At 36.1% G+C, this 13,888-nt stretch overlaps 1 protein-coding gene across 1 annotated transcript in view; it reads left to right on the forward strand.

The window, feature by feature from the left end:
• Window positions 1–13,888, forward strand: part of POLA1 (DNA polymerase alpha 1, catalytic subunit) — a 182,393-nt gene that overhangs the window by 78,727 nt on the left and 89,778 nt on the right. Inside the window, 2 exon segments of the mRNA XM_031060204.1 lie at window positions 2,916–3,094; window positions 4,783–4,914. Coding sequence (XP_030916064.1) covers window positions 2,916–3,094; window positions 4,783–4,914 — 311 coding nt within the window.

Genomic DNA, 13,888 nt, shown 5'->3' on the forward strand with positions numbered 1-13,888 from the left:
CCTGAACAGTCCCCGGGCACAGCCCCCCTGAATAGTCCCCGGGCACAGCCCCCCTGAACAGCCCCCCTGAACAGTCCCCGGGCACGGCCCCCCTGAACAGGCACGGGCACGGCCCCGGCCCCCGCACGGCGGCCCATGTGCCCGCGGGGCAAGAAAGGGCACAAGCCATCCGCAGAGATGTTGCTTTTAAAATGCTGCGTTTGGTAAAAATCTCTGACCGTTTTTCAGGTTCTTGGGTGACCCGCTTAGCTTGCCAGTTAGTAATGGTTTTAATAATTCTGTTGAATAATTCAGGAACACCTCCCCGAACTTAGTTGTGTTAATTAGTTTGGTCACCCTGCACGTCTGTAATGTCGCAGTGCTTTGTCCTGCGTCCAAGCTTGTCGTTTGGGTGTCGTTTTTGGCAGTGCAGGTAATTCCATGATAGCCCTGAAGACTTTCTCCTGTCAGAGTTAAGTCAAAGTCGCTTTGATTTTTATTTTTCTTGATGTCATGAGGGAAAAAAAAAAGGAGTTGAAAGTTCACTGATTAGTCTCATCCTATTAATTTAAAAATTACCAAAACCAAATATTATTTTTTTTCCACTGCCCAATTAGATAGCCGCTGTTTTGTGTACCAAGTAAAATAATGTGACCAGTGTGACCTGGTCTGAGAGGATAGCAGTTAGATGCTGAAATGGATTAACTGAACCAACTAACTATTCCTGAAAGGAGATAATAAATAAAATAGTTCCCAATCCCACAAGATAATTAAGGTAGGCATGTTCTTTCAAAGCCTGATTTGTAGTCCCTTTTATTTCACTGTGGCTGTTTGCACACCAAAACTTAGATGTATGCTTGGTTCAGCATAGTATTTTTTGTTGTTTTTTCTAGCCAAAACAGCTTAGAAAGTTCAGAGATAGGTGTGATTTAGATTCTTACAATCAATTTTTTTCCTGTTAAATTAAAATAAGATGGCCAATACTTAGTCACTGTTTTTGACTCAATGTTGGAGAACTGCGCTTGTCTGAAGACCAGAATTTGTCTCCTTTTATCTTTTAGTGAGCTACTTTCCTCCATATTTGTGTTTTGGGAAAAAACCAAAGATTCCTAGCTGAACTGTAATGGTATCTGTCTCAGAAAGTTGGAATGATGTTTTTTCATTCCTCTTCTGAACTTGGAGTAAACTGAGATTTTTTGTTTTCACCATTACTTAGATCCAACCTACTGTATACTTGATTTTTTGCAAAATCTAAATACTGAACTGCAGTTCTCTTTCTAAACCTTTTATCTACTACCTGTGTGCTGCATATATATTACCAACCCTTCTATTAAAAAAAAAAAAAGCCAGAACAAACCCCTACAGTCTTTTTTGGGGGATACCATGTGTATTAAAGTGTAAAATATACTATTAGCAGTGCATTTTGCTTTTGCCTTTTTTCTTTAAATGAATAGTGGAGAACTGTATTAAAAGTTTAGAAACCTCCTGGAGGTGAATTGTTAACCTTTCTGCATTGACATTTTTTTCTTTTGGCAAAATTGGTAAGATTGAATAAATTTTAGTGAAACCCATATTCTGTCAAGAACCAAATAAACTTATTTGGCAACGGAATTTTTCCTTGTGCTTGAATTTGTTTTAAGACTGCGACATTAAAATTCAGAATAGTGGTATTAAAGTCAAACATATAAAATATTTTATATAAAGACAATTTATATCTGCCTGTATAACACAGCTGTTATGAGCGCAATAATATTTGTGTAGTTTAACTGAATATTGTTCCTAACCATTGTCTACAGTTATAATAAGGTGAAGGTTCACTTTCTATTTGTAGTCTTGGTTACATTTCTTATAGGAATTATTACATTTTTTAACTGAAGTTTATACAGGATATGGTTTAACACATGGTAATATGTTACTTGGCTTAATGTCTGTTAAAAATATTTTTAAAGTGCTTCTCTGATCTTTTTGTTTTACTACTAAAGTGAGCCATAGTTTTCTGAAGGTTTTCTCCTACGTGCTCATTCGATTAAGTGTTTTTTCTGAACATGTGCTTTTCCCTAAAGTTAACAAAAAACCCCTGTAAATGAGATGCATGGACTTTTAAAATGTTGCACATGACAAAGGATGACAGAACTTGAGGATTTTATTAAGTTTACTTTGGCAGTCTTATTCCTAGAACGGTGAACTTCGTGCTTGCTTGCTTATTTACTTATTTGTGGTTGAATCAGTATTTCTGGGATCTCTTTTGTGTATTTATTTGTTTAAAATCTTGAGTTCTGGCAATCAAAAATAAAGCACTTTGTCTCCTGCGCTGCGGTTTTAAATGCTGCTGCTGAATTTTAACCACTGCATTAGATTGAAACCTCCATGCTGTTAACCACTGAGCCAAAATGAAATCGACCACTGCATTGAAATCAGAGTTGGCAGTTGTGTACGGACTTGAAGGAGTTGGTAATAGCAGTGCACCCGCGTTTCTTTAATGGGGTTTTTATTCCCTGTTTTTGGTATTAATGGTGCCATTTTGATTTAAAGACTGTTTCTTAATCACGATGCACATTTTTATTGAAATATTTTCAACGTAACTTAAGAAGGAAATAACAATAAAGCTATCCTTTAGGAGTGGTTTCCTCAGAAACAAAATGTTCTCTTGCATACTCCCATGATAATGCAGCATGCTTGTTTTATTTATAAAGCAATCTTGCGTAAGAAGATAAGTAAGATGATTTCTTCATGTCTCATGAACCTTTACTCGTGGTTAAAAATTGTAGAATGTATTTATGTTTTATAGAGGAAGTTTTGCTAAGGAGAGATTTTCAGCTTCTGAATTTACATTTTGTAACTTTCTTTTGAATCTGCTTCACCAAGCATATGAAAAATAAGCCTGCTTGCATGGTTGACCTCTTAGTCTTTTGAAATTTTTGTTTCTTTATTAATAGGACTGGATCCCTCCCAATTCAGAGTCCATCACCATTACCATAAAGATGAGAATGATGCCTTGGTTGGTGGCCCAGCTCAGCTCACTGATGAGGAGAAATATAGGGATTGTGAAAGATTCAAGTTTTGCTGCCTCAAATGCGGAACAGAAAATATTTATGACAATGTCTTTGATGGTTCGGTTAGTTGGTTTTTTTGTTTGTTTCGTTTCTGTTCGTTGGTGAGAGAGAAAAATGCTTGTAGAGAGAACAGCTTTTCAGATAGGATTCAAATGATGTAGGAGAAGATACCATATTGTTTCAGTCCTGCTATTTATAGCTTTGGAGCAGATAATTGCTGATAGGATAGTGCTGAAATATTTTTCCCATTTTTGCATTTCAGCTGCGTCGTCTTGCTGAACGTGTGAGATTATCTGGCTTCATTAATCTGTTTGCCCACAGTCGTGAATGATTGTGCTGTTACTTTTTAAAGGAATCCTTATCTTAACACCTTAGTAACTTCTAGTTCTCTATTTAATAAAACTTTTGTATAGCAGTGGCAGTTTCTTATCCTAAATCATATTAATTGGAACAAAGTGCTTTTTAAACTTGTGTTTATCTTGCTGCATCCCACCTCCCTTCTTGAGAGTAAGGTTTTTCTATCTTATCTTTCCTTCTGTCTCTGTGAATTGAATAAAAAGTCATAGGGGTACATTCTTGTTGAGAAGTTCTGCCAAAAAATGTATCTCTGACCTTGGACCACATCTTGAACTGGGGCCAAGTATTTAACTCTACAGCATGTTATGTATGTATTAGTCATCGGCAAATTAGCGAGCTTCAGAGCAGTGAAAACCTTGAAACTGAAAGCAAATAAATCTTTTATCTAAATTAAAAGTAATTATTTTAAGTTAATTTGGACAAACAGCAGATGTTTTGCATTTTTTGAATCAAAATAAAGCAGTCTTTGGAAGCATGTAAGAGGAAAAGACACACAAATCGAGTGATACTCTGTGAATCCTTGACTTTTTTCATCGCAGCTGTAAGTAAGACAGTTAATTGCATGTAGACTTGACAAGTTGCAGATGGGCTAACTGGAGAGGAGTGGATGTCAAACTCCTTAAAAAAATATATCCCCACCACCAAACCACAGAAGAAATCCTGAAACCAAGCCAAAAATCTCCTCTATTTCACCTGGAATTAATTAGTGTTGTGAGTGGGGGTTTAGCCAAGATGGCTCACAACAGCTGAGTCTTGCCTTGCAGGAAAGTTTTCAGAAAGCTGTATGACTGTCCAGCCTACCAAACTGGTGTTACATTAGTGAGAATTCCACAAACTTAATTTTAGCTGTTCACACAACACTTCCAGGTCCTGAAATTTTAATGTCAGGTGGTCAGATGGTTTTGAAAATAAGGGAATGAGATGGTGCAAAACTGTAAGAGCTGTTCTTTGAAGTTGGAGAAAATAAAAGATGATAATGTGATTTTTCTTTATGCGGTTTGTCTCTACAGCCCTGTTGATAATTTCGTAATTAGTATCTATAATGTTGATTTCAAGGTTCTGCTCAATGGACTGAGGCTGAAGTTGGTCTCTGATAAAACAATAAACCTGGGGGGTTTTGGGTGGAGATGGGGGACCATGATTTGTCCATAGATGATTTTTGAATTATTAATTAGTGGTGTGTTCTCTACAAGACCTTTCCTTAAGAACAGAATGAAGATATCTCTGCCCTGCAGTTTTCCCATATGGGTGTGGCCAGCCATGATGGGAAGAAAGGAGGCGCAGATATTATGGGCCCTTTAAGACTGTTACTTTTAAAAATATATGTATTATGTCTAAACTTCTGCTTCCATCCTCTGTCATAATGATGCTGTTTTTACACTTCTGTTTCCAGGGGCGGTTTATTGAACCCAGCTTGCAAAGGTGCAGCAAGACAGAATGTGAGGAGCCTCCTTTCAACTATGTGGTTCAAATGAGCAACAAGTTACTGCTGGATATTAGACGCCACCTCAGAAAATACTACAGTGTAAGTATGCAGAAAATACTCTGTTGTAGGAAAGGGGTTTTTCAAGTGGTGCTGTGTTTTTTGTGTCATGTTACCCTTTTTTTGGTGTGGTGTAAAGTAGTAGCATGCAGCATCAACCCCCAACTTTCTGAAAATAAAACAATCAGTGAATTAAAAAAATAATTTAAAATGTTTGTTTTCTCAGTTCAACCTCAAGATAGTTAGATATATTTACATTTCTGTTACTGTTTGTGTCAGCATTATTACAGATGTAGTAGCTCTCTGTTTTCCAGATCTTTAGCCAGAGTGCCTTATCTCAATGCTTTTAGAAAAATCTGTGAAGCCTATCAAATATGTAGATATCAGTTTCTCATGTAATTGAAATATGATTCTCTTTCTTCAATTCAAATTGGTATATATTGTCTTACATTGTGAAAAGGAAACTGGAATATAGCTCTGTAAAAATTCTTTGAAAAACTGTAGGAAGGGAAGTACTATGAATCTTTCTTAATAATGATTGGGAAGGGAAAAAATGAGGAGAATGATGGGTAATTAAATTAATTGATATAATTCTCTTTTTTTGAGGGGTAGTGCAAGAAATCCAAAGTGCCAGTGGTAGTGGTTGGCTTTGTATGGCATTGTGGGGAAAAAAGGTGTAGTATTTAAAATTCCTGTCTTCTCACTGTCCAACATTAGGACAAAATATACCATGCTTTTTAACTTATATCAATGTGGTTTGTATTTCTAATATGCTAGAAGCATCATATTTTGTGAATTGACATCTAGCTATTTTGGTCAAATTTCCATAGAATATCTTGTGCTATTGCCTGCCTGCTTCTTTTTATTGTCCAACATTGCCTGCTTACAGAGCTGCAGGATGGACATGAATTTTGAAGACATTCATAACCTTTGTGTGCTCATAACTTTTGATACACCCAAAAAAATAACTAGTTTTGGAAAATTTGTCCTGTGCCAAATGTCAGTGATGTACCTAATTTGTTCTGTGTTTTCTTAGGTATTACAGAATTCTTTTGCAAACAGCAGCTACAATGCTAAGAATTATTTCTATGGTTTAATGCTAAGTTTAAGTGTATGAAAGTGTATGTTTTGTGTTATCTTTCTTCTGTACTAGTTCTTAATGCAATTATAGGTGAGTGTTTTCTAAACACTCTTCTGAAAGCATTGTAATTTCTGAAGGTAAAAATACTTCTTTTGAAGATCTTTGCATCAAAAGAAGCACAAAACTTTCTAAGGCTATTAAAATTCAAGCATTATCTCCCAAGGCAGAGATAGATTGTTCCTTTCCATTGAAGTTAAAGATGACTTGGACAGGTGAAGTCATCAAAATGTGAGATCCCATGCTACTTTATTGCAAAGTCCAACTGTCTGCAAAATTATCATTATATTAAAGTGTTATTAAATAATGGGTCTAAGTCATATATTTACACTGACTCCTTTTGTATGAAAGTTGGTTTTTAGATTTAATGTACATGCATAATGATAATAGACAGTGGCACATGGTAAATAATTTCAGGCATTTGAAGTGTTTGAAACTGTGTGCAGAAGATATGCAATGGTAAACTTGTATGAAAAAAGATGCCTTTAAGGGCAGGAGAAATTGTTACTACTGATAACAACAGAAAGTGTAATGCTCTGTGCTGTTCTGTTTTTATTTTAGTTGGTTGTTTTGTCTTCTTTTAAGACCAAGCTACCAAACCAGGAACCAAACTGTAATGTTTGAATATTGAACATTGCAATTTGCTTACATAAATCCATTATGTATCTTGCTTTGAGGTATATTGGATAATTAAGATAATTAAAAAGAAAATTATTTGTCCATGTAAGTAAAAGCCTCCGATTTTTTTTGGTAGTGAGAATTTGTTTTTAAACTGGTTAGCTATAATAAGGTTTAAAACTAGTTTTTGACTGTGGAATACATTCAGACTCTGGAAATGTGAGATTAATTTCCAGATTGTACATTTATTTTCTTTTTACAAAAGGGCTTTTCATGGAGTTGGGCAAGTAAACTTTTTGTCTTGATAGCTCTTAGAAAATCAGATGCTGAGACCTTTAGTTTATTCCTTTCATCCAGTACTTGTAGTGGCTGTATAACAGCTGGAGTTGAAATTCATCAAATGGATGTTTGCCCTAATATATATAATCCTATAAGCTATGAAGACACACCCAGAAGTATTATGGCAAAGAACTGTCTGAACAAAACATTTAATGAAACTTTCAGCCTCTCATTAAACAATCTCCTGTTGTAGTAATTGCATCTGAAAGGCACAGAAATACTGATTTGTAAGGATCAAATATATTGTCACTCCATTTTTAATTTTTTTAGATATTATTTTATGTATTTGTCAAATGGCACATAATAGAAAAGCATAAAATGCAAAAAATGTGGTTTTCAACCTGTAAATAATGAGCTACCTTTTATGAAGACAACCCTATCAAGAGCCTTTCAGCCTGATCCACAGCTCACTGAGATGAATAAGTGTACTTTTTTTTCACTGAGCTTTGAATCAGAATTTTTTTTGAAGTGTTTAACTGTTCAAGATATTGCTTGTTTTTTCCTTTAGACTATTGAAATGCTTTTATATGTGGCTGTATAAATTTAGGGCCAGGGAGGAGTGCCATAAAATCTAAAAGTAGAAAATCTACTTGCCCTTCTTGGCACATGAAACTGTGTTAAATAAAAAAATACAACCATGATATACAACATTCCTTTAAAAAGATGCAAATGTAAGTGCATAAATAGAATTTTGTGAGCCTGCTACAATCCCATTGTTTTTGTAAATTACTCGCCTTTATATGAAAAGATCTGCTTCTGCAGTAGTCTTCTGCCATTTCAGTTTTTAAACTGAAATGTTTTATATTTGACTTCTAAAACGTATCTACCGTTGCTCCAGCATTTACAGATTTCTTAATAGTATTAGCAATATCAATTTTGATAATCTTACTCTTAAATGTAAATATATTTTTAAATGACATAGATTTTATTTCTTCTCAGAAATGCATTTATTCTATGAGAGATTGATCCTGTTGTGTGCTTTTTTTTTTTTTAAATTCTGCTTCAGAAGAGCAAATAGATGAAAAGAGAGAGAAACGCTAGCTAATCTAAATTGGGAAATGAAGAGGGCTTTTTTAAGCATGAAAATTTCATCATCTTGTCAGCTGGCAGAATGCCTGCTGTGTGGATTCACAAAGGCTAAGAATTACACTTTCATGAAATTTTCCTCACTAACTGCCCTGGTTAATTTGAAAGATAACCCACTGTTCTAATTCATTCCTCAATTGGGCGGTGCAGGTTTTATCTTTGATCTGACAAAGCATTTGTGTTAATCGTTTTGGCCCTCTACTAGACACTCTTGGGATTGTGCTTTTACAATAAATGTGTCTGTGATAGCTCTTTAGTCTATTATACTTACAATAGATCCATAGAACTGGTAATTAATTCTGTACTGCTTTGGAAATGGGGAAGAATAGGTGTAGCTCTGTCAAGTGCTGCTGGGAAGTTTGTTTAGCTAGTTCATTTTTGAAGTGTTACCCTCAGCCATCAATGAAACATCCATGCTAGGGGAATGGGTAAAAGCTGAAATATGCAAGCATAAATGGAAAAACTGACCAACTCTTTTGCTTAAGCAGGGTGTAATTTCATTTATAGTAAATGGATCTAATTATTACGTTGGAACCTGTTTTATGTTTCCCACTGGAATATTCAAATGCTCATTTTTGAACACTTAGTAAACAAAAGCCAACTCTTGGATCCCGTTTTAAAAAGCCCTGTAGAAGTCAGTGTTCATGACAATAAAATGAATCCCATATCTTATCCAGCTGTTAAAGTGTTAGTTTTGCCAGCTAAAAAGAATTGAATAAAAGCCCCAATATCTTCTAATTTGAGCAGTAGCAAAATTCATACAGAACTGGTTGGACTTGGAAGTTGGTGCCCCTGAAACAGCAGGTTTTTAATTTTTTTTAAATAACACGTACACACCTGTAGTATTGTTAGTAGTATCTTTATAGGCTAAAATCTGCTTTTATAGAGATGCTCTTTCTCTGCTGATTAATAGTGTGTGGCATCTGTAGAACTCTGTGTTTTTCAAAACACATAAAATGATATGAACTTTAAAAGGGTTTTTAAAAAATACTGAAAAAATCTTGGTCCAGCATGTATTGCACTGTTTTTGTTTCACAGTCTTTTTCTACTGGAGCACTGTAACCCACAGGCAAAAGTGAGTTTGAAGGCTATTGAACACTGCTAAATAACTTTATATTGTTCAGCTGTGAAAATTCAGTGTTCAATAGCCCTCAAAATTTCTCATTTCTTACCTGTGGTGGGGTGTTCTACTGCTTGTGCGTTAGGTCGCAGTATAAAAGCATCTTCAAGATCTTTGAATTACTTTTTATATATATATATTGCTGTCCTGACTCTTGTATATACGTTCAAGGGATTTGCATTAGTATTGTGTGCACTTAAAAAGGTGAAATATTTATAGATAAGATTATAAGAGGCCATGGCATTCACACAGGATTTGGGATTGCATGGCAAATTTGCTTAAGAAAGATGACAGGGCTCGTTGTGAACCCAAAATTTCCCACACCTCAGTGAGATGTATTGCCAAGAACCCACAGGTGTACACCACATGAACAGGTGAAAATGTGATGGTGATGACTTCTGTAATCATGTTCTCACAAGAGTCATGCATTGAAAGGGTTTTTGTTTGGTGGGTGGGTAGGGGTAAGAAATCTCTTTGGTGTCAGGGGAAGGTGTCTCGTAGTGGTAATAGTACAATATTTTATTTATTGCTGTGCTAATAGTACTAGAATTATATGGGCACGTGATGAGGAGTAGTTTAGGCCAGAATTGTGACACCAGCTGATGTAGTAGGCAGAATCAGATAGCTAGACTCTACCTTCAGATTAACTCCAGTGATTATTTTCAGTCCTTTCTGTATGTATGGAAATAGGTTTCTGATTATTTTCCAAGTTTGAATTTGTATCACTGTCATTTTGGTTTATACATACGGAAACAGAGATGTTTATTTTTAGTGCTGAAAGCTTCCAAGTCAAGGCAGAATTGAGAGCGATTGGAATGAGAGATAAAATATTAATGTGATTCCATTCACAGTTTACTGGGAACCTGAGAGAGAGGAGGGAGGTTGCCACCAGATTATCAGAAATTTCTTCCTCCCCTCCACAGCAGTATTTTGTGATCCTCTCCTTGATTGAGGATGACAAATGAGTTTTGTTTGGAATCAAGTTTTGGTTAACCAGGAGAAAGTTAGAAATACCTTAGTTATTGAACCGGGCAGTCAGTATTCTACCATATGAAAGTGTAAGATCTGTCATAATTAATGTTTATTGAATAATAAAAGATGACCCTTTTGGTCATGGTGTGTAGTGCATTTTGGGGATGAGTAAGCAGTTACTTGTCACTGCACTCATCGAGTCCGTTAACTGGAATCGATTCACTATTACTGCAACTTCTCCATGATCTGCCCTGTAAAGGAATTGTTTGGTTCAGACTTCCAGCATCAATACAATTTTTAGTGAAGTGTTTCAAAGTAATGATCGATGTGTCTTTACAAAGGTTTAACTCTCCTCCCTGGATTTTACCAGCCACCATGGACATGCATCCATCTCGCTGGTGCTTGGGAGAGGCTGAGTATGACTCTATGCACTCCCAATTTTAGCTACTGAGAATGAGTTAACATAAGCAAAGAAGCAGCATCTGTACTTAGTCCCCAGTCTGGTACCTTGCCAGAGAAGGCTTAATGATACTAGATATCTCTGTCAGCTCTTTGTAGAAAAGGCTCCCCAGGCTGGCCACCACATGGATCAGGTTCTAAGAAATGTGGATTGCTTCAATAGAGTAAAACTAACTTGGTAATTTCCTCTGTAGGTAGAATGCAGGAATGTAAGGACTTATTATCACAATAATTTGTCTGCTTAGGCTTATAAATGGCAGTATTGTGAACACCGTGTTACAGGAAGTGTGCCCAGAGGTAAATATAGTTGTGTTTATGATTGCCACCAAGTGTGTAATGTTTACCTAGGTGATTGAATCACTCATCTAATAACAAGATGTTGCTGTCTTCAGAGGATTACAGAAAGCACAGTCTTTGAAGATACTCTGTTGGAACTGATCTGTTGCCCCGGTCAAAGCAATGATGAATTTCAGCAACGCTTGGAGAGCAGGTTTGTGCTGCACTAGAGGGATGCAGTTGTTGCTCAGTGTATCTGATCTGGCTTTAAACTGACTACAAAGTGCGTAACTTTGGTGTACCAGTAGCAGCATTTGTTATAAGATTCTGTAGCCAAGAATTTTAAATCTTGGTTTGGTCTGTGCATCCTGTGGAGAGATATGCCACAATGGCATTACAGGTGGTGCTTGAAAGTGAGTGAGCAAATGTGTCCTCTTTGGGTACCCTGGATTGACAGAAGTGCTACAGATCCTATATGGATTTGGAGAATTTGCTGCTCTTGAGTCTATTTTAATAACAAATAATGAATCACAAGAGGGTTTATAACAAATCACTGGTCTTGAACAGACCGTTTATCTTTCTTTTTTTTTACAAGAGTTTTAGAGAGCCATTTAAAATTATTTTAGGTTTTTATGTTCAATTTAAAGTTTGATGGAAAATCATCCCACTAGTCTATAATTAGAGACATTACAAGAAGGAAAAGTCCAGGTAATCTAAATAAGGAATAAAGTAAGTCTTAAAACCACCAGTTCTCATGGAATTCTGATGTAGTTAATGCCTTATACTATAGTAACGTGGATCAACCGATTACTGAAATACCAAACCAGGTTGAGTCTGTATTAGTCTACAGAACTTTTAATAGAGGCAGCTTGCCAGGAGATTACACAAGTCTGCAAGTTCTTTCGGACTTGAGTGCTTAATGATGTTTGTGTAACCAGGAAATTTTACAGTGCCCAAACACCTTACATCCATCAGGACAAACAGAGTTAAAATCTGGTTTCTCTGGACGTTGTTCCTTCCATAAGAATAAGTTTGCTTGGTCATGTTCATGACCTAAAAGCAATGTACTTATCAGAAATGTTTTCTTAGAAGTCACTGTTGATACGGAGATCCATGGTCCAATGCTGATTTTAGAAAGTGAAAATTACTTGCTTTAAGCCCTTTTTAAAACACCCAAAACCTAAAGTGGCACCATTTGTGGTAATTTGGAATTGAATTGGCATATAAAAGGAAAAAATACGGATTTTGTAATAACTGAAGTAAATCTATGTTACCTATCTCAGAGTTTCTCAGTCTTTATCATGATTTTTTCATTCAGCTTCAAAAGTAAGATTAAAATAAATCTACAGTATTTGTAAAACTAAAATGTTTTTCATTCAGTCGCCTTCTTTTTGTAAACAGTTTTGTTTGATGCTGTCTTTTGTAGTCCACATTCCTAAAAATAATTGAATAAGAAAATCATGGGGTTGGGAGGCAATGGAGGGCATAGATGAAAAACTTCATCTATGTTTGCCCTAAAATGCTTTTCCTTTTGGCATATTGGGAATGGCTTTTGCAGGTGTTTATTTTTCTCCTACTCTTAGGTGTTAAAAGAATTACTTTCTTTTTTTTTCTGGTTTCAAGCAGTTACTGTTGCCAAAAATAATTACAGCAATGTTCAGTCACTCTTCTATTTCTTGATAAGACACTCTTAGAAAAATTAAATAAGGTGTTCCTCAACAGAAGTTATTTCAGTATTCAAAATCTTGTCATACGGAAGCTTTTTAGTTAGAAAATAATTTTTAAAAACTTTCATTTAACTTCATCTGAGCAGCTGTTTAGTTCTTGTTGATGTTCAGTATTTGGTGCAGTAAGGGAAAAATGGGTGAGTACGTCAGTATTTCAGAATTGAACTCATCAAGTGGGGAGTACTTCAGACTTTTCAGCTTGGTTCTTGGGATTAAGTTTATATATGTGAAAAAACCTCTGAGCAATGAATCTGGGCAGCACCATTTAGCTAAACTCTTCTGCTTTCATGTGCTCATTCATGTGCTATGGGAGAGGGAAAGTGACTCTTGAGCTGGGTGAGACTTCTGGGGAATTATTAATTTTTCAGTTAGGATGGCGAAGAGAAGCAGTACCAGCAGTACAATGCAATAAATTTTCTATAAGATATCCTGTATCCTAGGAAACACCATGGTCAGTTTTAGCAGCCTGTGCTGTGTTAGAGTTGACATTTGTTCCTCTTCCTGACTTGTGGAACCTGTAGTTCTACAGGTTTGTTTGAAAGGAATAGTTTTAAGAGCCAATAAAGTTTTGGATCATCTGAGAATAAAAAGAGATGTTACTTCATCTTAATTGAGACTGTTCCCATCTGCAGGTAGAAATGGCAAATACTGTTGTATCAGACATGGCTTCATAGAAGGGTTTTGGATTTGCTTCAGTGTTTTGTTCAGAAGTCAAGTCAAGATGCGCAGGGTCTGTTTTCTGCAGAATATCAGTGTTTCCTGCAGTGGATATGTAGAAGTGGAGTATTTTTTAAATTGCCCAGGTATTAAGGAAATAACTGCTTTGTTTGCCTGCTTTGTGAGATAGTGTGGTTTGAGTGCAGAACCTTATTCCAGTACATATAGTCAGACAGTAAAACTGTGCTGCAAAACAGTGGCTGGCCCATATGGAGCATGTGTTGTGTTGGTCTCTGTGAAGAATCCTGGAAGCTTATCAGTCAGGTTGGCTGGATTGGGCTTCAAAATTCATTTCATGATATGGCATCTACTGATGGGCTGTACTTCAACATTTTACTGACCATTAGTTAATCTACTACTTTCATTCAATCAAACATGGGGTTTTTGCACTGTCTCTTTTGTAAATTGAGCATGCTGAAGGGGCAGCTCTGCCTGTGCTTTACTCCTGTGCATTCTGTGATGGCACACTGTTTTATTACTACAGATGAACCTCCCCTCTCTGTTTCCATGCCATGCTTAATATTATTGTGTCTTCAGTCTGCCTGCAGCTGCAGCATCCCAGAA

The sequence above is a fragment of the Geospiza fortis genome, unplaced genomic scaffold (assembly GCF_000277835.1).
Source record: "Geospiza fortis unplaced genomic scaffold, GeoFor_1.0 scaffold161, whole genome shotgun sequence".
Lineage (NCBI taxonomy): Eukaryota > Metazoa > Chordata > Aves > Passeriformes > Thraupidae > Geospiza > Geospiza fortis.